Here is a 23,897-nt window from a genome sequence, read left to right as displayed (position 1 = left end):
TGTAAACTATGGAAGAGAAGACTGTGCGGAATGAAATATATCATTCCCTCATGAAAAGATACATATTTTATTGTACAAATATCATCACAGTAAGCATATAGTAATCTCTGAGCCAATACATGTAAAAAGGCACAAAGCAATACTCTCAAATGTTTTAAACCCCTCAAGGAACTCCTTCGTCAGAAAGAAAGAAAGAAAAAAAAAATCTAAATTTAGATGTTATTTCACTGTCAAACGTCAATATTTTATGTCTGATGCATAATGTACTATTTTGCTGTATCCACCCTCAGCCTGGCTCGTCAACATCTACAGCACTTTTGAGTTCCTACATGTCCCACAATGATTTTCAACACGCCCAAGGGAAATGGCTCTGTGTTGCAGTATGTTGCATACAGTATGGGTAGGTGTTGGGAGTGAAAGCACCAAAAGAATCATTGTACATTTTTCTGGTGTAGAAAGGGAGAGGAATGGCTCAATGCAGTGGCATGCAATGCACAGTTCAGACTGCAAAAAGCCAAAGAACCTGTTGTAATTCATATACCACTGAGAACACATCCACAAAGATACAAGCTACAAATGCTTTACACAGGTATTCCACCATGGGCAATGTGTATCACAGTCACAGTTCAAAGCCAGTTTTGAGTATGTAGTGTACTCATGGTTGCGAAATTATTATCAAAGACCATGCATTATTGAGGGTCCTCCATAAAACATTAGGGCCCTGCAGGCCAAGGCAGAGACACTGGTAGCTCTACTGCACCTTTACAGACTATTTCTAAATGTGACGTTTTTAGCTTCGTGTCAAGACACTAAACCATAAAAAAATAAATAAAATATTGACACTTTTGCAATACATTGCGATTAAAATGAAAGAAAGGAGGAAAAAAGGATTCTAAAGGCATTAACGGCCTCTAAAGCATGATCTCTACTGTCATTTTTGTATTGTAAAGAAACCTCAGTGGCTTTTATTCATTATATAGCACCAATGCAGGTTTACGCAGGATGAAAGTAACAAATATTGATTTTTTGGTAACACCATTATAATTAAAAACAACAACAAAAATATTCCCAGAATATCTGTACACAAGATATCCACGTCTCTTAAAGGAAACATCAAAGAATGCAGTGTGCCATAGATAGCCATCTGAAAAAAGGTTTCTGTATATGTACATGTAAATAGAACAGCTAATGTCATCATATACGATATACTGTATGCACAGGCCAAAATGCATAAATGAAACAATTTTAGTATTGTACTATTTGCTGTTTAGGGAAATGACGACTCAATCAAACTGAAATATGAATAATTTCCCCAATTTCAGTCTGAAATGTTGCACATAACTTGACGGTTTTCCAATAGTTTTTCGATGTTTACAGACTCACAAACAATGTGAGTCAGTAAATACGATGTTGAAGTTAATGCAAAAAATATATATTTGGTTTTCGCATTATCAGCAAAGATGTACCATACAGTACATGATGCACAACAGATCACCAAAACTGTGAAATGAATGATAACTTTGTGTGTACACCTCTTGGTCTGCTTATAAGAAATAACAGTGAACTCTAAATGGAATAGAACCCAAAGGAAACAATGGATTAAATTTCTGTTTCAGACAGAAAGAACTTAACCATAGCTCTCAGGACTCATTCTCATCCCTGGGGTATAATACCAAGGTGACTTAATCTCTATACCCTTATAAGGTAGCTGTCTAATGCCTAAACCTGATAAGCGAGTCAATGTGAAAGTAAAAAGCAAGTAAAAATAAAGCATATAAAGCCCCAAACACGAAGGTCCCAATAGGAAGGGGACCACAGTCAATTGCAACTTAGACCACTGACACCACTTTTCCACCCTTCTAACTTAGGTATCTTAAATAGCACCATTATCGCTAAGCAGCCAATACTGCTGATGCATCAAGGCACCAACGCCAAAGGACACCTTGCGCGTAATGGGGAGACGCAGGAGGCATCTGGCAAGATGGCATTATATTACATGCTGGGATGAGAAAGCATTAGTGAAAGCACAAGTGGAAAAAAATAATTTAAAGAAGCGCTTACACCAGGCTGCACTTGCAATATTTCAGCATCATGTGACTTAATTTATTGCCACAAACTGCACAAATACAACATACAACAGAAATCTTCCCAGAAATGCATAATATTTTACTAACTTTGAGAAAATGTTTCGGTATGAATTGCTTTTTATTTATAAGCCAGCAGCATTAAGCTTTTCTTTGTCATACTTTTTTCCTCTGGCAGCGTGGGTGCCATATGGAAGCAGCGAGGGCACGTTCAAACACCTGCATGCACAAAACACCAGGGTTAGAGAAAGAGGGAAAAAAAAACGTGATCTGCCTGCTAAGCTCTGTCCTAGACAGCAAAAGCCGGGATACTGGCTGGTGCTTTGATAAAAACTCTTGAAAGAGCTACATTCATTAACGGGATAAGTGCACATGCCTCTTTTGCCTATTTACTTTCAGTTTTCCAGTGTTATTATTTTATAAAGTCTAGTGGAGATGATTGGTTTCCTGGAGAAATTGATTCAGTAACCTGTGGAAGCTTTTGACTCTTCTTTGATTTCAGCTTTAAAGAAACACATTAGACACACCTCCATTAGGTAATCATTTTCCTCTCTTCTACGATAACACGGCAAAGTTCCTCCCATATGCCCGCATTAATCACCATGATAATCACCTTCCTCTACCTCCTCACAGCTGAAATAAACCAGATAGCACATTCTGTTCAAGGATGAAATATGATGGATTCTCACCCTAATAAGCCACAATGTAGCTTGCCATCACTAGTGTGTGAATGTGTGTGTGAATGGGTGGATGACTGGATGTGTAAAGCGCTTTGGGGTACTTAGGAACTAGTAAAGCGCTATACAAATACATGCCATTTACCATTTAATACACAGATAAACAAAATCCTAATAACGTATGAAAGGCACGCTGTCTCATATAAAATATGGAGACGTGTTTTAGTATTATATAGATGGATTACCTACAAGGATAATACCACAAAGCAAATCTAGATTTGTTGGGTAAACTTCGCAATACCCTTTAATACTCTGAAAAATATAGAAAGCTGGTTCAGTGTTCCACAACTGGGACAATAACTGTATTGGTCCTGCTGCATGCAAGGTTCAACTAATGGATAGACTCTACTTTCCGGTACCCTGCCGTAGACCATACCAGGGAGGCTAAAGAGTGGGATACAACTAAATTTGGAACATACCGTCCAGCCCTCTTTCTTGAAAAGGAAAATTGCCACCCCAGTCGGCCAATCCAGAGATACTAATCCTAACTTCCATGCAATGTCACAGAGGCATGTCAAACAAGACAGCCCTATAACACCTAGAGGTTTGAGTAGTTGCCAAGTAATCCCTTTTGTCCGCAGACTATGCTTGACCTGAAGATGGCACAGCACAGAAGTAGTCTTTCCACCACCCCACTACACCCTCAGTTGAAGTCAACAACACCATCTCATCCGCTTTCTTCATGGTTTCCCAGAACTGAATTCCCACACCCAACTCCAGAACCACAAGCCATCCAAGCTTCACAGGACTCCTCCTGCAGCCTGCTGGCTCCCTTTATCTCTGGTTTCCACCTGGCTCTGGCTCAGTTGCCACCACGTCAGGTGCCAATCATCTTACGCCCATAACTGTTTGGGTGTGCCATCAATGCTGACATCCTCCCCCGCCATCTGATGCAACTCACCATAAGGTAATGAGCAGAGATAGGGAGTAACGCCTTACAAGTAATGGGTTACCGTAATCTGATTACTTTTTTCAAGTAACGAGTAAAGTAAGGGATAACTATTGCAAAAAAGTAATAGATTAGAAAAAGTAATAGAAAAATACATTTAAGAGCGACAGGACTTAGTGGCGCAGAGTCTTTGATTTTATTTATTTTCTGCTGTGTTTTACTTGCATTTATTTGAAAGAGTGAGTGTAAAAACAAAAAATGTTATTTTATATGCTGGAATATGCAGAAAATAGGTTTAAATGTTAAACAAATTTCTTCAAGTCAAAGTCTGTTGCATATAATTACATTTTTGCTTGATGCAGTGTCCATAAAGTTAAAAGATTAAAACTAATAAAACAAGTTTTAAAAAGAGACTTTTTCATTTGATTGCAATTTATATGATGGATTATGCAGAGAAAGTAGAATTGGTCTCAAAGGTCTATTGCTTTATTACCTATTCAGGTTGTGTATCGTGTTTTTAAAAAGTAACTAAGAAACTACTTACTTTTGAAATAAGTAGTTACTTAGTTATCAGTAAAGTAGCGGAATTACTTTTTGAAGAAGTAATAAGTAATTTGTTACTAATGACTTTTTTCAAGTAACTTAACCAACACTGGTAACGAGCACATAAGTGCTCTGTTCCTGTCTTCCCCAGTGTCATTTATATGTATTTTTCTGTTACAACACTTGCATGGTTGAAGGGTGTTTCTCCTGTTTCTTCTTGACCATTACATTTTTCATTTATTAGATATTATAAATGCTAATGGCAATAGATATACTTTACTAGATGCAGCTGGAATAAGCTTCAGTCTCATGCAACCCTGAATGGGATAAGTGGGTTGATGGAAATTTATAAATATCTAATACTTAAATATTTTTATATTATAACCTTTAAATGTTTTAAGAAAAGGTATATGTAAGCAGTTGTACTAAGGCAAGACTTTATACACATACTTAATGCTGGAACAGTGTCAGAAAGCTCATGGAGGCCCTAACAATGATATGATTAATTGAGGGCAACTATGTTTACACAAGGTTATGTCAGGCAGCTTTTCAGGTGGCACGTTCCATTACTCCTCTACACAGCTCTGCATCAGATAAGGGCTTGACAGTGACACAGTCCCCTCAGTAATTAGCAGCCCAAGAAGCAGCCAAGGATCAATCTGTTTTCCATTGGAGGGATTCTGGCAAAGTAAGATCAATGAGTGAATCAGAAGAGATCAGAAGGCGAGTCACAGAAGGTTTTAGATGCAGTACAATAAAATAAATAAATAAAACAAAGCTAGACATGATGCAATGATTATTTGCACCTGCTAGATTGATTTCTTGTTACTGTGTTAATATGCACTCCTGCTCCAAGTTTGCACATTAAATAAGCTTTACTGGTCCAACAGCAGGGATGGGACTGGCACATTCATCCCGAACCACAGGCCTCAAAGCACATTTAGCTCTCAGTGGGATTATGTATTTGAAATGTATGAGGAGAAAGAGCTGGTTTTCAATTCATTGTCCAAGGCTGCAGTATAATAGTTGCCTGTTGCATTGTAGCTCTCTATGAATGCAAAGTGCTCGGAGAAGTTTTAGCTCAATAATTTAGACTGTAAATCTGCAAGGTTATCTTAAGTCTCTGTGAGCACTGAAAGTCAGGAAGTTAGAGCACTTCCATTTTGTCCCTGCTGATGTAATGATAAAACCACTGAAGCGTTTCATTACTGCCACGCCACTTGGTGCTTTAATGTCACTCACGCTCCAACATCCTTTACAGTATCCGTCTCTGAGCCCCTCAAATGCGGATGCTCCCTTTGTCCTCTTGCTGTGTAGTGTTTGCTTTTGGTCATGAGTAAATAAATGGGTTTTTCTAGTCTAGGCACTTCAAATTGATTTGCTTGCTCAAACAATTTGCTCTTGCTCAGCACTGGCTAAATGACTCTGCGATCATTGATCCATTGACACGGTGTGTCATCTCAGATTTACTTGATATTTTTTGTCCCGAGCATTTTCTACCACTCGTCTACTGGTCTGAACTTGGAAAAGTTCGTAATAATCAACTTCAGCGTCTTGTGTTTTTGTAGACTTTCATGTTTCATCAGCTCCCTCATTTTATGTTCTTTTGAAAACACTTTCACCCACTATTACTTATCATAATGTGATAGCAGAATTATTTTAGTCAGCCTGACAGCAGTTTTCAAAAGAGAACAATATTTCTTTCTCTGCTTCCTTTATACTGGCCTTCTTTCATATATCTGCTCTTCAAACCACTGAGTTTTACTTGACTGGATTGTCTCGACTTGACAGAATGGTTTACATTTAAGTTTGAATTCTGGGTTTGTCTCACTTGTCTAATTCTGCAAACTCTAAATTTAGAAAATCAAATAACTAACAATTTTCAATAAGGAGATTTCATTTTTATCTTTAAGCATGTGCATTTACGTAAATGACTCTTTTGAAGCCTTTTGCCGGGTTGAGAATACTCAATGGTACATGGTATGAGCTCCACTTATATACAGGTCATTTAAATGTGGATGACTTCAACCTTCTTTGAAAATACTCTTGAACCTCCTGCCTTTATGAAAACCGTCAGATCTCAGTAATAAGTCTCCTAAGACGATTTTCTTTTTCAGTCCAGTCACATCCGCCTCTTATGAACAGAAGACTGGTTTAGCTATATTTATATCCAATTCTAACTTTCACCTTCAATGTTGATTTACTGACTGAACTCCAGATTTGCGAACTTGTGACTTCAATTATTAAGATTGTCATTTTTAGTCTAGAGCTAGAGTAATTTTATTCCAACATACACTGTAAATGTTTGCATAATGTAATCAATATAGAGGACAACAAAATAATGACTTGTGTATCATTAATTCAGCCCGACTGTTTTCAGTTGAAGATGTGGCTAACGTTCATGACGGATTTATACAGAGCTTCAAATGCCAATATCTATGTTAAAATGCCACAGAGAAAAAAAAAAGTAAATAAATAAAAATAGTTTACTGTCTGGTGACTGTTTTGATGTCTACAGCCATTTCTTTCCTCATTGTATAAGCATATTTTATTGTTTTTAAATCACCCATATAAAATGTATTAAGGCCCAATGTTATAGGTGTAGCTTCTGGGACACAGTCAAAACAGATATAGCCAGCTAGCTTTGTGTTTCCCATCATTTCTGAAAATTCCTGTCAAAAGGATTTCTGGACTCGTTACCTTTTGAGCAATTGTAATGCAATTATGTGACAACCAAATTGACTCCCTGTGTGGGGTTAATTGGACATATAGACCATCCAACTAGTGTGAGCCAGTGCTGGTGAAAGTAATTATGTTATGGACATATACAGTTAGGTTAATAGGTTTTTGTAATTTTGCTTATGTAAACAATTACTTACCATACATTTTTTTTTTTTTTTTTTTTAAATGAATAATGTGTGAAGTGTAGACTTCCAGGTTCAAATCAAGGGGTTAAATAATTAGGAATTACAGTTCCCCATTTTCAGATAATGAAAACTATTTCGTCAGGTGGGTTGTAAACAGTTTTATGGCCAGGTGAGATCTGTTCTATGGACTGACATTTGTGTCAAAAGAAAACATAGTCACAAGAAAATAATTTCCTTTCACAGGTGAGTGTTCTTTGAAACTTGTACAATTAAATTCCAGGTAGATTTAACAATATGCATGTGTGGAACTCAGCAGCCAAGCTCACAAAGAAGCAGTCACACAGGGCAGATTGCCTGGTTGGCAAGTGCTACAGCAGATTAACACTGCCGCATACAGCTCAACCCTTCAAGAGGAATTCCACTTGCTTGGTTGGTTAAAAAAAATAAAACAAAATAAAACAAAAAACCTCCACTATTGTGCTTGGTCACTTTCAAAGCAGTGATGCTACAACCTCTGTGGCTGACAGATTAGCATGACAAATGGAATCAAAGTTGCACCAATTTTATAGCAACAATTATAACAATTTGGAAAATGAAGTTTGTCAAATTATCTATCAACAGTGATTAATTTAATTGTGTGCAACACAACAAATATCTGTGATATGAAATTATTTGCTTGAGGTTATGATTTTCTGGCGTGCCACTTTTAACACAAATGAAATTCCAGTTCCCTTAATATTGGCATGTCATCTTAAACTTGTATCTGGTAGCTTTCCACTGGAACTTTCAATATGAGCTAAAAACGAATTTTGATGTAATAAGGTACATTATTATTATTATTATTATTATTATTATTATTATTATTATTATTATTATTATTAATAATAATAATAATAATAATAATAATAAGCAACACAAAAAGGCCAGAAAGACCAATGAAAACAACTAAAGTGCATGGCAATAGATTTATTTCAATGGTTGAGAAATCACCCTTCACAACATCTAGCCCACTCAAGAACACTCTCAGGTGGTAAGTCAATCTTTGAAAACAAGAGATGTTTTCATGAATGAAAATACAGTGAGTTTATAACAAGGTGCAAACCCACTGGTTACACTTAAGCTTAAGAAGTCCAATTTAAAGTTCACCAAAAAAATCTCTAAAAGAGCCTGCACAGTTCTGAAAAAATGCCTTGTAAAGATGAAACCCAGATTAACTAGAATGATGGGAAGAGAAAAATATGGAGAAGGAAAGGAAAAAGTCATGATGTGACTCATACTGGATCATCTGTCAAACATGGAGGAAGCAGTGTGCCGGCATGGGCTGTATGGCTGCCAGCAGAACTGGGTCACTATTGCTTATTAATGATGGGACTGCTGAAGTAGCAGAAATCTTACATTCATCAGTACAAGTGCAACACTGATACCCAGGAAAATACTCTATACCATACATACCAAAAATTAAGAGGCATTATTCATTTTATTTTTATTAGAACAATACAAACAATAACTTAAATGATGATGCTATTTTTTAAGTTAACTGACATAGTGCAAAGATATGAAAGCTCTTTAGTACTACAATGAACTGGGAGCACTGACTTCTCAAAATTCCTTCTAAAGCATTGTTAAGTGTCAGTGAATGTGAACTACTTCTGCTGCTACTGAGTGGAAGAGCCACGTACCTGCCTGAATGCAGGTGCTGTGTGAAGCTGTGTATCAGCTGGAGGAGGCGAAGACTGCGCTGTTCAAATCGATACTGTTGCAAATGAGTCCATCTAATCCGATATCAATTTTTAGTAATGATTTGTATCTGAGAGTCAATTTCTTGACCGCTGTAGTCCTGGCTCAGATTCAGCCAAATGCAACAAACATGGGTTCTAGACTTAGGGCAGACTTTCATTCAAGGATTAAATCCAGTCCTTATACTTAAAACACTGTAAGTTTGTTGAATTACTTTTGAGCCTCTGAAAACAGAGGTCTGTGTATAAAAAACAGATCTAACTCCTAAACTGTTGTAAAATCCTTTGAATATAAATTATTCTTTGAATAATTTATTGTTATTGTACATGTACAACAAAATAATGGGTGCTCCACACCATCTCTCTCTATATATCTATATCTCTTACTATTTATCTAATTTCAACCCACAACCTTGTTGCTGTGAGGCAACAGTGTTTCAATGTAAAGCTGTTGAAATTGTGTTCACACAACAGCTAGGTGTGATTTAGATGTCTGCTAAACTTTCCCTTTTGAACTAAAATTTAACCCACTTTGAGTCCACACATCGATGCACCATTCCGACCTCTAATCAATGGAAAATTGCTCCGTGGGTGGGTTTAGGCCGGGATAGCAAGTGAGCAAATTTTGTAGTATTTGCCACAAAAGAGTGATTGAATTAATGAAATCACTGTCAAATCGACTTTTCAAGTATTGTTTTGTCTCATCAACTCACCGTGATTCTGAAACTGCCAGAGTGGTTGAAAGTAAACGTGGCAGCAAAATCCATGCGAGACAAGCGCCAAGAGTGCAGCAACGAGTGCCTCTGAGCTATACTTTAGCCAGAGAATCAGATATAATTACTATCAACTGTCCTGCAGTTGTCTTTTCTGACATCCTAATCATTATGGACTGCCCTGTTATGATTGTCCATTGAGAACAGCTGTTTTGACTGTGCTTCTTTTCAACAAGCACATCAATCCACTTATCAGAAGTCGACAGTCTTTTCCCGAGGTAAAAATTGGACATCTTGGTGAACAGGGATTGATAACAAATTCAAATGGTCAGCACAGGAATTGTTTTATTGTTTGACCTGAGCACCTGGTCACCAGGTGGAGCTAAAATGCTTTGGATCACACGTACAAGCAGTATTTACATTAAGCTAGTGAGTGGCACGTTCAAGGAAATCCTTTCCTTTGAACCAAGGTCAACTTCCATCATCATTAATTATCACTTTATTATCTTTACCAGCAGGCCTTGACAAAGTCATGCCCCTGGCTCAGACGATGAGTTGAAAATGAAGAGCATTTCAGCAATGACTGAGAACCGACTCCATTTGAGCAAAGGGGAGGGGACCTGTTTGACGGCTTTTGCCCTGTATTTTATGATCAAGTCAGCAAAGCGATGTCAGCCCCACTTCAAAATGGCCCTTTGATGCTTATCATCGGCCTTGACTTATTGGCAGCAAGCTACTTCAGCTCCATGAAAGAAATACAACAAACCATATAAATGAGCACTTTCCCCGAATGAAAAATTCATCGAGTTATTTTTAGCCTTGATGAATTTGCATTTTCATTATTGAAATGGTAAAAAGAATTCATTTATTTATTTATTTTCTATTTCACGCTCAAACAAAAAAGCACAGTATGCTACAAGGGTATACAGAAAATAACTGTAGCTAGAGTAATAACAGCACTAGGTAGGGATAACCTTATCAATTAAATATTTATCCTAAAGCCTCTTACTGCTTGTTGCCTGCGTAACACTTGGATGGACAGGAGAATAAATGCATATTTATATCTGTTCGGTGAACACTAAGGGATTGTTGTGTCTGCCTGAGGGAAGAAGTTCAAATTCAGGAAGAATGCGGTGCATGAGGGGGATCTGAAATGATTCTCCTCGCCGTTTTAATAAAAAATGAGCCAAACAGAGGGGTGCTGCCTCACAATCATGACCTTCATCACCTCTTGACTGTTCAGCATTTCAATGTTAGCTGAACCATGTTGTTATGTGGTATGATTATCTAACAATATTGCCTAATCAAATAGCAAGATGTCATGTAGTCTGTTTTATTTTATCTTATGTAAAAATGAGAATTTATATGACATACATATTGTATTTAGTTATGCAAAATCACTCTCATATTACCTGCAAAGCATATTAGAAATCTTTAAGCTGTCATGTTTGAATAAACGGCAAGGAATATTTGAAGATTTTAAAGGTTTGAATTTGCTATGATTGTTATAAAAAAAGTACAATAAAAATAACAGAACTATACTACATGACACGAAAAAGAATCTTGTTAAAGATAACAAGTTCAATGCAATATTTCTTAAAGCCTGCTTAAAATATAAATCTGGCATATAAAATCCATGAAATGTTAGATTTTATGGATTAGCATGGTGACTCACCCATGAAGTTGAGGTAGCCTTCTCCACCCAGGCCATGAGTGATGAGGCGGATCATCTTATGCAGCTGCATGCCACGGTCTATGATGGCTGTCATGGGGATCAGGGAGCTCATGTTGGTGTACATCTCCTTGTCCATCAGCCAGAAGGCCAGGCTCTTATCGCCAACCAGAGCCTGCAAAGGCAGTCCGTGTTTCATTATTCATACGTTCACGCTGAACTAATGCAGACTTCACTGGCACAACACAAGACGTTGTAGAAAAGTTTACCTGATCGTGACTTTCGGCATAAGCTATGCACTTCTCTCCGTATCGCCTGTTGGTCAGTGTGTGGACGATATTGCCTATGTTCCAGTCCTCATCCTTTAACTCCTTCAGGATCTAAACAGTGACAGAGACGGGTTATTGAAAAAGGGTGTGATAGATGTGTAGCTGAGAGAGCTGTTCTGGCCCTGACTGATGCCTAAAGCTCAGTGTTTCAGTTTAGTCTTTCTTCCTTTCCTGAGTTTTCTCTGGGTTACACTTCTCTCTCAGATCAATCTCTGTTTTGACATCTCTATATCCGCACTGTGAGTTATGTCTATCTTTGAATGGTGGTAATGGAGTTTTTAATAACTTCACTACAGCCCATGGGTAGTAAGGCATCAGCTCTCTCCACCTGAGATGGGCAAGGTCAGAGCCTCTCATCCAAACGGAGGGATTCAACAATAAATCCAAACATGGAATCAATGCCCCTCCGCTAGCCTGCCTACATGCACACTTTCTGCCAAAGGAGTCATTTACAGAGGTCAGAAGCAAACACGGAGGTCACCAAAACATGCACCCAAAGCCTATCCTCCCACAGAATGTTGCTATACAGTCGTACTAACTGGCTGTAATTGCCATTCCATTAACAAATAATAGTAGAGCTGAAATAATTATATGTACCGCAGTTGGCAGAGAGTGGGTTTAATAAATAAGAAATGCTAGAAAGCTACAGTAACATTATCATTTCTAAAAGTGCCCTCCAAGAACCCTTGGCAATAGACATACAGCCTGTCTGACTGGTGGGGGAGTTGGAAAACCCATTTCAGTGACAGGCTGAGGTCTGCTCTGTGGAATTGGCAGTGACAGCTGATTGACATGTCAGGAAACCTTTATATTACTCTACAGAGCCATAATCCTCTGAGTAAAGAGAGTAAATTGTGCCGATCAATATGTCTGAGATGAACTGGCTGGTCCACCTAAATAGAGGCTATCCCGCTCTATATATCACCATCTGTTCACATTCACTTCTCCTCACCTTAGCCTTGTGTGGCCATATTAGTCATTGCCAGTGCTACCAGAAAACCTCAGTAAGGTGCTTATTATCTACATGTACTACAAATTCTCAGATGTTTTAACTGCTCGTGGCTTGCCTTGATCCTCGAGCTAAGCCTTGTCCACTACTCTCTGGATTGAGGTCAGCCGCAAAACTGAGCAAATAGCACATCTAAAAGTCACTTACAGTTACAAACAATATCTAATATTTTTATCACCTAAGCTTCCCACTGATCAATGTATATTAAAGATGACAAAACAAATTAGTTATTAGTAGTTCATTTAGAGTTTCTGTTTAGTACTTTTGACTCTTAAACTACTGTATTTTTCGGACTATAAGGCGCACTTAAAAATCCTTTGATTTTCTCAAAAATTGGACCTTATAATCCGGTGCGCCTTATGCATTAAAAATGTTTTAGTACGACTTTGGTAAGCTATGATGCTTACGAAGCGGGCAAGTTAAGCCACTATCTGCCAATGGATCGTGGATGCCTGGGCTAAGGTATCAGTCTCAAGTGTCGTCCGAGCTTTCACGAAGGCCGGAATCATCGTTGAACAGCTGAGTAACGGTAACGAGACTTACTCGGATAATGACAAGACGGATCCGGGCATGCGTGATGCCGAAATCGCCCAACTGTTAAACTCAGACACTGAAGATGAAGAATTTGATGGATTTGTGGAAGAGGAATGAACTGAAAAAGTGAGTGTAATGTTCTCTATTTTATGTGTTACAACAATGTTGAGAGTTGTTGTGAATGAGTTGAATAAAGTTCGACTTATCTGACTGTTATGTTTCACTTAATGCGCCTTATAGTCTGAAAACTACGGTACTCTTTGGTCTTGAATATTTAGGCAGAAAAGAGAACAACTTCCGTCATAATATTTAAAAGGTAACATCTAGAATCAAAGTAAGTAAGTTTTTCTTGTTTTTTTTAATCCCAGTTCTATTTGTAAAATAATGTCACAAAATAAACGGCTTTATAATGGAAAACATAATGGTAATAATAATTGTAAGGCAAACAGTCATTTCAGGGAGAAGTGGAAGTCAACCTAAGAAAAACATATCACATGTTGAGGTGAGTATAAAAAAAAAAAGATTAAATACAAACCGTTAATTTAATTCAAAGTGTCTTGTTAGGGAGGACGGTTTGGTCTAATAACACAACATGCAGATAAATTCAACTATAAATTACACATTAAACATCAGCTAAATGAAAATCTAAAAGATTGGCATCTTTTTGTTCACCTCCAGCTCGAGTATCACAGCTAGAGAATCGAATCTACAGGATATGCCCCAGAGATCATCCTAGTTGCCTCCACATCCACGTACAATCAGACATTTTAGACTTCCTTATGAATCATTACAATTCAATTCAACCACAAAAGTGGTCTGGGAGCAATTAATCTGGGAGTGGGACTGTTGGAGCAAAGACAGAAGTGAATGGGTTGACGACTTCTCTACCACCAGCTCACCCACATCAGCCCCGACCAGCCGAGCTTCCTGGCACCACTGACACTCCACTTCATCAATGATAATGAGCAGTGCACAAATCTTACTTTACAAGCCTGCTGTCAGGAGCCAACCAGAGTGCCCAGATTAATTAGGCAGAGCCAAAAATAAAATTTAAAAAAAAAAAAAAATCTTGCAGCGCAGGATGAGGTCATCTCACTGTCACAGACATGCTGTGACTGATTCAAGAGGCTCTCTTCCACCATCACATAGTGCTGGCAAGGACTTGGTGGGGAATGTGAGTCTAAAGCTCTTGTTTTACATTTTGTGGCTGGCCTGAGCATCCTGCCTCTGCTCTCTCTGCAATCACATTTGCTGAAAGTGTGTTTGAGTTTGCGTTGCTATGGGCACATCCTCTCTTTGCACATACAGTGCCGCCCCCAGAGGTGAAAAGGGAACAAAGGTGTGCAGTTCTCAATCCAGTGGATCAAGCTAATTTCATCCCATTTTTATATGTTCCCTGTTTTGAAAATTAATGAACTTTTCTGCCCACATCGGCAGGCTTCTCTCAGCTGAAAAACACTTGTTAGCTCACCTCACAGTTTTCCTGCAAAAGCCCTCGCTAAAGAAATCCTGCACCGCCAGTTAACACCACACAAGGGTGGCCTCAGAGTGCAATTAGCTAATAAAATAAAGCAGGACGAACCTGAAATGGTGCTGTCATTAAAGCAGGCAAGCAGAGTGTGACACTGGCAGAGGGGGTCAGACAGAGTGGGTGCCCTTTTAAGGCTGGCAAAGAAATCGCTGACATGTTTACATAAACAGGCTGAACAACATCTTTGCTTTCTGGCAGTCTGAATTTTATTAAGCCATTGTAATTGAAAGTGTTTCTGCTATGATGGGCAGAGCAAAGTATGTGGTCTAGAAATAGATTTTCCCCCTGAAACTAATAAGGACAGAGGTGTGCGGACTGATATTTTCATTCAATTAAAATAAATGGAGGAACAGAAACAAGAATTGGAACAATTGACTCAGAGGTCATTCGAGTTGAACAGCTGAGAGAAGCAGAGGGCTGCTGGAGAATTCTCCGTGTCACCTTCTTTTATCCGAGCTGCAACCATGGAGCCCTCTACCTCCGTCGCCTCTAATTGTTTCAATTACATCTCAATCCACTGTAGCTGGAGGGAAGGGTGCTTGTTAAATTAAAGGGCTTTTGTAACATTATCCATTAGGAGTGACAGCATTTTATGGTGATAATCAGATCGAATCATCCAAACTTGTGCTGCGCGCCTTATCTGGTCCTCTCATTAGGATATCTTAATTTTTCACAGTCTGTTGGTCCTAACAGCCTTGTGCAGCCAAGTAAATGAGTCATATCAATCAGTCATGCTGAGGACGAAACACAGCGTGAGGTCCCAGCCAAAGAACTGAGAGAAATTCATCCGTGCACACATGTGAATCTATAAATAAGCTCACGGTTCTGTTGCTCTGCGTCTTTGTCTCCCTTTCCCTCTCTTTCTTCCTGCCTGTCTGTCTCTCGCCGTCTGTCTGAATGCCTGCCCTCCGCGCTTCACGTCTTCCTTCTCTGCAACACACACCTCACTGGAGGCTCCACTTCAGTCCATTCAAATCCCTCCCTAATTGACACTCTGTGAGAAGAGGCAAGGCTAGCCCTGAGTGCACTCCACTGACTATACCAAGGCATGTTCATATGAATGCTTCCCTGCACAGAAATACAAAAAATAAAAAAATTTGTTGCTCACTTGCTCTCCTCCAGCTTCAAGTCTCCTGAGGGAGGGAACAAATTTAATTGAAAATTGCAACCAGGAGAAGAATCTAAACAAATATTGCATTGCCAGCAATATTGTTTGGAAAGTAAAAGCAGCAAGAACCTCTCCAGAGGCATCTTGAGGATAATCCTGTGAAACCTCGGTGGTACAGCACTGCCTGCTGCACGCCTATTGCAAGTATCACAGAGGAAGGTCAAGTCTGGGACGATCTCTCTCTCCCTCTTCCCCTCTCCTCTACCTCCACATCCCTACTACTGAGTAAAACCCACTGCTGTGAGAGACAGACTTGATTAACGATGCGTTGACTTCCCCCACTGAGAAACACAAGAAACCATAGAGCAAGAGGATGCATGCGGTGCCGAGGTCAGACTCTTTATATTTTGCTTTTTCTCACCAAAATATGAGTAAATAAAACTTCTAGTGTGGGCTAGTGGATACATTTAAAAAGGCACAGTTTTACATGAATTTTAAATCAGACAACCTCTTTAGGCATTCTGCATACAGACATTTTCCTCAAATGGAAAAAAAAAGCCTCTACTTTCTCTGAAAATGCTCAAGTGCACCAGTAAAAAAATAAAACATTACTTTTAAAAACAGTCTACGTTCATCTACTGGCTGAACCCGACAGACAGACACATCCCCAGAGAAAACTCACTGCAACTGTACTTTCTAAAGTAATAATTGCTGATTTCATCAAAACACATTCTGTCATCAAGCACAAATGGGGTCAGGAAAATATATTAGAAGTTGCGTGCTGGTTCCAAGTACTGTAAAGTTATCCAAGTCCTCCAGATGACACACACACACACACACACACACACACACACACACACACACACACACACACACACACAGAGCTCCAAAGCAGAAATAGCTGCTTGAACCTGTCCATGTTCATTGGGATGCTGGTGCTGTCACTGTGGCTAAAAAACTAAAAAAAGAAAATTATTTAATAAAATCCATAATAACCTTATTTTGTCTCTGGGTGGATGGTGGGGCGGGTATGTGCTTTCTGCTACTTGGCTTCAATATTATATAGTTATGGACTTCCATACCTGATGGCTGAACAAATATAAACAATGTTTTTCCAGTGTGGGCCATCAAGCACTTTCACAGTGGCAGTTTGGGCTGGAGTGCCAAACTAAAGGGTGCTTCAGCAGTTGTTGTGGAAGAAATGAGAATATTTGGTGCCCAGAATTTTCCATCCAGTCTGAAGCAGTGTTGTATGATAACACGTCGTTAACACCCAACACTGTGATACTGTTATCAGTTATGCCCATAATGAAGAGTTATTGGAAGCACTCATGAAGCTGCTTTTGTTAAGTAAAAAATTCGAGTTACTGGTTGTGTACTCATCAGGAGTATTAGCATACTAAATATATACAGTACATAAGTCTTGTTGACCGATACCTATAGACATACAGTACAACGCAGCTCCTTTTGTAGCGTCATCTGCCAGACAGGAAGCTAATGAATGCCTTTCCTCCAGCAGGTTTTTCTCTGCATGCTTTTTGTTTGAGCTTCCTTCCCTGAGCAAAGAGCTGTGCATCATGCTGTATTGGATAACTGATGGTGGGCTTCACCAAAAACGAAAAAAGTAAAACCTCTTCAGTCAACATGAAGACTGTTTTACAAAAAAAAGGAAAAAAAAGGTAAAGGGTATAGGCTTTTCTCAATGCAGCATAAACAAAAATAGACCAAAGCCTGCAAGCTAGTTCTCCCAGACAGCTCAGGCTCTGCTGTATCATACACATGTAACATGCCTGGTTTTGTTCATGTCATATACCAAACAAACTTACCCAATTTGGTTGCCTATGCTGCAAATTCCTTCTCTCTCCCCCTGACATCTCAGTGATGCTGCAGCCCTGTATCACTTCCTGCTGATTCAACCCTGCCATCACCCCAGCATCCCCCTGCATGTTCTTCTCAATTTTGTGTGTGTATCATATATGTGGTGAGTGAAGATATGTGTAGCAGAGATACCAAACTCTAACAATGATCATCTGGTGCAATATTTGTCATAATGAAAAATAAGACAGAAAACGTGGATAAATAAAAAGGTAAACAGAAATTAACATCTTTGATGAATTCTATTCTAGTAGTGGGATTGCATTGAAATAAAAGACACGACCACAAAGCAATTAATAATCAAGAAAAAATAACTGCTTCTCATTTCGACCTCCAACTCATCAATTTCACATTTTATCTTTAAACACAGAGCTTTCATGGTAGACCAATATATTAAAACTCTACAATGAGTATATAGCTAAAGATATCTACGGTATATCAGCCGTCCCCAACCTTTTTTGTGCCACGGACCAGTTTATGTCCGACAATATTTTCACGGACCGGCCTCTAAGGTCTTGCGGTTAACAAAATAAACAAAAATAAAACCAGTACCGGTACCAAAAAAATAGACGATTTATTCACAACACACGGGAAAAGACCCAGGGAAACAGAGTTAACGATAAGAAATGATTTAAAAAAAATAAACACTAAAAACAGATAAAAACCCTGAAAACCACGCGGCCCGGGGGTTGGGGGTGCACTGCTATATATAACTAAAGAAAATGTACTATGAAAAGAAAGATTTCTGTTAGACCCATTTTATTTTTAATTTCTTTAATAATAAATAGATAATCTTAAATTACACTGCAAAATATAAAAATCAATTGAAACCTGAATGGCAGAGATCCACCTGAGGAAAATATAAATGTCCAGATTTAGACACTACAAACAATCACTTCCTGCATAGTGTCATTTGAATGCCACTGTTGGAATTAAAAATGCATTTTTTGCACATCTTCACAGCACAGCTGTCTTTGGTTATAGATGACAATAAGCGTCCTCTTATTCAGCCTACCTACCCTGACAGTCAGCGATGGGTGATAAACCTTCTAGCTGAACCCTTTCTTGTGGCACTCTTTAACTATTAAGCTTGTATAATCGTTTTGGAAAAATCAAAACAGCACTGAATACAGACAGAAAAATAACCCTTGCTTTGATATCATAAGCTACGTCAAGGACAGACATTCAGAGTGAATAATGAATAATGTGAAATGTAAAGGTGACTGCCAGCCTATTTAAAGCCTCACTTAAGAAAAAGAAAAAAAAAAAAAAAAAAACATCACAGAAGAAATTTCCGCCAAGATCAGTGACTAGATGACCTTCACATTATTAAATCTCATTTTTCTTCTCATTCACGGAAAAAAAAGAAAAAGAAAAAAAAGAAAAATGTGCACACATCCATGCAAAGGACTCTTAAAAAAAATTACTGATCTAAGAAAAAGGTCATTATGAATGAATAAGTCAAAAGCTTTTCTTTTTCAATAACAATTGTGTCGCTTCCATCATTTATTCATAGCTCAGTGTTTGCATGGATAAATACTGACCTTCCCACTTGCACAGTGGGTAGCATTAAGAAGGGGAAAAAAATAAAAAGGGTTGCACTGCTTTAGAAAAAGCAACAACAAAAAACTTTTTCAGTTTGAATACCCTTAAAACCTATGTATAAAAAAAGATTTCAGAATTGGGTTCAATGTTATCTGTTTTTTTTTTTATATAACAGAAAGAATACCAGAAATATGAAAACATACATTTCATTCTCACGTTAATCCTCCTTAGGCCTTACAGTCCTGGGTTGATTTAGTGACTGTTGCCCATCTTGAGAAAGAGTTACCAAAACAAACCCTTACAAACATCAAAGCCACCTTTATCATGAAGGTATTTATAATGCACAGGCTTTAGGCTTTACTGTAAACACTGAAAGGATTTAGCCAGTGACAGTGGTTCTTATATTTTAGAAATCAGCTACTACAATCATTTCTCCAGAAAAGTTAGGATGCTATGTAAAATGTAAATAAGCTGTAAGGAAATTATATGCAAACCATTTAAAATAGTATTCAATGGGAAGTGAAAAAAGACAACATATACATTTTTTATATAATATAATTTCTATTGTAATAATAATAATAATTGTAATACTTTGAAATAAATAAGGCTTTTTCCTTAAAAAGAGCACAAAAAACTACCTATTTTAATAGTTCAAACACTAAATATATATTTTAAACTATCATACTAATGAAAATAATTAGGGAATAGTTCAGATGTGCTGTGTGAAAGAAAAATCGAAAAAAAATCAGCAAATACTTGACTGCGAGTAGGCGAGGTTCGACTGTATATCGGTCAACACTGATGGTGCCTTATGAGAGATGTGCAAAGTAACCGTGCCTTGTTCACTTAATTGCTATACCATCACCAATGCTTGTTTTGCAACTATCTGCTCTCAACAAGCCATGGTCCTTTTCTTTCCCCTTCCCCTGAGGCTCTGGTGTCCATGATATCCAAAAATAATTTAAAATTTTAAGTCATCAGAGCTAGTGTGGCGTTCCACTGTGTCTCAGTCAATCATACATTAGGACTGTAACCAGAGAAGGCATTCTTTGTGAGTCTTGTTTATCTGGTTTTTTTTCTTTTGGTATAATTTTAATCATTATATACGTGGATGCAGGGACAAACTGCATTTGCTGACAACTGTTTTCAAAAGTGTTCTTAAGCCCACGCAGTAATTTCCACAACAGGATCATGTTTTAATGCAGTGCTCCCTGAGGCCTTGAAGATCACAGTCATTCATTATTGGTTGTCAGCCTTATCCCTCGAGTACAGAGATTCATGTTTACTCTCTTAATCTTTTAATGATATTGTGTACCATAAATGACGAAATCCAGAAATTCTTTCTTTTTTGTTCTTAAATTAAACTACTTTGCCTACACAGTTTTTCACTGAATAGTAAACCCTTCTTCACGCTTTTTTTTTTTTTTTTTAAACTGAGAAACCCTGGCTCTGTGGGATGTTCTTCTTGCACCCAATCATGTTAATGACCTGTTCCTAATTAACCTAATTAGTCGTGAGAAGCTCCAACAGGTGTGTATATGTATGTGTGTACTTTTGAGCACACAACCTTTACAGTCTTGCAGGCAACTTTCTGAATTATACAGCTATTTCTGCTATTAAATTTAAAATGAATACACAGTAGAAGGCTTTTAAAAAAATAAATGTTTGTAATTTCAACATTTGAAATGCTGCCTTGAATGCCGAGTTTAAACATTTGCACTGGATGCTGTTCACATTTTTTCTATATCACAAGTTTTTTGGGGGGAATTTTTTTGTCATTTTAGGTGCATCAACTCTCCTTGTCTATAATACATAAAAGCGCAGCAGTGCACAAAATCAACCATTTTTTAAGGCTTTATTGGATAGGGACAGCGAAGATAGACAAGAAAGCGGGGAGAGAGAGAGCAAGACATGCAGGAAAGGGCCAACTGCTCTCCGGCCATACGGCATGTAGTCGCCTGCTCATCCACTGAGCTAAACTGGCACCATATCAACTGTTTCTCAAAGTTGCAAATGTTTCCCAATATGTCCAAGATAGATTTAAAGGAACCACATGTGCTTGCTCTAAGGGGGTCATCTGATTGTCAGGACTTTTCTCTATTGTAGGGTCTTTCCTTACACTTTAAACCACCCCAAGGTGACTGTTGTTGTAATTTGGTGCTATATAAATAAAAATACATTAAATCAATTTAGAATCACCTTACCTGAATCCACTTGTCAGGGACAGCCATTGCCAGTCGGTAATCAAAACCAAGTCCTCCCTCCTCCACTTTTCTGCAGAGAGCTGGCATCCCTGACACATCCTATAGGAAAGTCTTATTATTTAATATCACATTTCTACTTTGCGGGCACAGATTTCAACAAAGATTTTATCAATACCCACAACTCACATGTTAAGGGGTGAAATTCCTACACCACAGGCAAAAAAAAGGAAAGAGCGACACCCCATTTCCTTTTGCATTACCTTTTAATTACAGCAATGAATACGCAAGTAAGCTATGTCTAACTAATAAGTTCTTTTAATTAATAACAGCTCTGGGCAGTGTCATTGCAAAGTTAGTGAATGCAAAGATGTGTGTGTGGCAGTGGGTTTTTACCTCTGCAACAGTGATGCAGTCAGGATAAAGGGTATGAAGAATGTGATTGGCAAGCATCAGGTAAACCAAAGAATCTTCATCTACCTGTAGGCCAAAGTATTCACTGTAGTCCCCTGTGAAACCTGCGCCTGTAAACACCCACACAGTGAACACTCATCATGTTTTCACCCAAACTACAGATTTTTTTTTTTTTAACTGATGCTACCGCTTTGCTTTCTCTTCTTGACATATTTCTAAAATGTCCTAAAATTGTGAAATAAATGTAATCTTAATGAAGGCCGAAGGCTCCTTTGGATAAGAAACTAATAAAAATGCCTCTAGAGACTAAAGAGCAGCTCTTACCAGAACTTGTAGGGTACGCGGAGAGATTTAAACTCTGGAGCAATTATTATTAAGATTAAATACAGATGAATATTCTTGATCTCACTTTATCTCACTTTTTGGCATGTTTAAAAATGTGTTTTGTTGGCATAATGAGAACTAAAGTTTTATTTTTAAAAGGTGGACAGTATTAATCACTGAATATTATTCAAGTGCATCCAAGACAGTGTACAGTCAAAATTCTTCCAAATTAAAAGTAGTCAAACTGTACTAATTTTGAGTTGCAGAAACTGAAAATGATACTTAAAATTATTTGTTGGTTCTGGTTTTCATGAGCATGCTAGCAGAGCAGTTCTAACACCAAAAATACATTCTGACCCCTGAATTTTGGCAAAAATGAAGGTAAGCGCTAATTTTCAGACTCAGCTCAAAATATTAATCTAATTTTGCTATAATTAGGCTTGTTTGAACTGGATTTGTATCAAGTATGACACAGTTGTCAAAGTTCAGATATTATCATCTCTCCATTTGACCTTTTGCCCTCTACTCTGATCTTGGATTTGACATTTCTAGCAGAAGGAAAACTATATTGTTGCCAAGTAATGTGTTTTTCCATGAAACAACATCTCATCTAGACCTGCTCTGTCAGGCAATTTTCTAAAGACATTCAGTTGTTAAACATATATTTTTGCATATTTCTTTCTTTATTTTTTTACCTTTAGTTACTGTCACTGCTACTTTGTTGCTAATACTACCATTATAACTGTTGCTGTTGCATCAAATGTTATAACATAGGAAATTCCCAAATATAGAATAAAGATTTTCTTATCTTATAACCCTGCTATATATTGTTACATAAAGAAATGTTACATGTTATCACATGAAGCAATGACATACAGATGAGAAGACATAAAACTACACATTTTATAAATTGTAGCTAATCAGATGTTTTAATTGGCCTATTTGCACTCAGCACATTAAAATCCACTATGCAGACAACTTCTGAAAATCGTTCACCAATGTTGTCTAACATTTGCTAAACAAAATGTATTGTTTACCTCCATGACAACATTTCTAATGGTCCTATCCCAACTTTTGACGGCATACAGGTTACGTTTTACACCAAGTATATTTTAATTTCGTTTATTTAAAATCTCAATTCAGACAACAGTCTTTTTGTTTTACCAGACCAAATTTCTCTAAATATAATTTGGTAAAAAAACAAAACAACCCCCCCCCCCCCCCCCCCCCAAAAAAAACCCCAAACAAACAAACAAACAAACAAACAAACAAAAAAGAAAAAAAAATTTTGATGACGTTTTTGACCTTTCTATTAACCTTTCACCTTTATATTAAGCCTTTACATTAACACTTTGATAAAATAAAATTAAAAAAAGTTCCCTCATGATGGATAGGATAAGTTAGACCTCTCAACAAAGCTCAAATTAATCTTTAACACTCGGGAGTGTGTGGTGTACACTCCACTGCGAGTTATAAACAAGAGCAGGATGACAGGCTTTACTCACACCACACAGCTCTGAAATATAAGGTGCACACAAACCAGTCTTACCGATGCCATGGTGATGGTACAGCATGGAAGTAACACCATCAAATCTGAAGCCGTCAAAGTGGTACTCCTCCATCCACCAGCGCAGGTTTGACAGCAGGAACCGCAACACTTCCCAGCTAGAAAAACACACACACGCGCACACAAGCACACACATTCAAGGTCAGGCAAAGCAAAAGCTGTGAATTATTCACACATCTCACTGTGCACTTTAGGCACCAGAGATTAATTTTCACCCCT

At 37.9% G+C, this 23,897-nt stretch overlaps 1 protein-coding gene across 2 annotated transcripts in view; it reads right to left on the bottom strand.

The window, feature by feature from the left end:
- The window catches only part of gbe1b (glucan (1,4-alpha-), branching enzyme 1b), a 104,281-nt gene that overhangs the window by 37,794 nt on the left and 42,590 nt on the right, over positions 1 to 23,897 (bottom strand). For both annotated transcript variants that reach the window (XM_085370916.1, XM_085370917.1), the window contains exons 8-12: positions 23,661 to 23,776; positions 21,770 to 21,897; positions 21,377 to 21,475; positions 11,511 to 11,621; positions 11,245 to 11,416 (exon numbers count right to left, since the gene is read on the bottom strand). In XM_085370916.1, the coding sequence (XP_085227042.1) occupies positions 11,245 to 11,416; positions 11,511 to 11,621; positions 21,377 to 21,475; positions 21,770 to 21,897; positions 23,661 to 23,776 (626 nt within the window). The remainder of the gene's footprint in view (positions 1 to 11,244; positions 11,417 to 11,510; positions 11,622 to 21,376; positions 21,476 to 21,769; positions 21,898 to 23,660; positions 23,777 to 23,897) is intronic.

The sequence above is a fragment of the Diplotaxodon limnothrissa genome, linkage group LG14 (assembly GCF_057381915.1).
Source record: "Diplotaxodon limnothrissa isolate DT_005_m linkage group LG14, D_limnothrissa_male_GT1.1, whole genome shotgun sequence".
Lineage (NCBI taxonomy): Eukaryota > Metazoa > Chordata > Actinopteri > Cichliformes > Cichlidae > Diplotaxodon > Diplotaxodon limnothrissa.
This window is presented reverse-complemented; position numbering and strand designations above follow the sequence as displayed.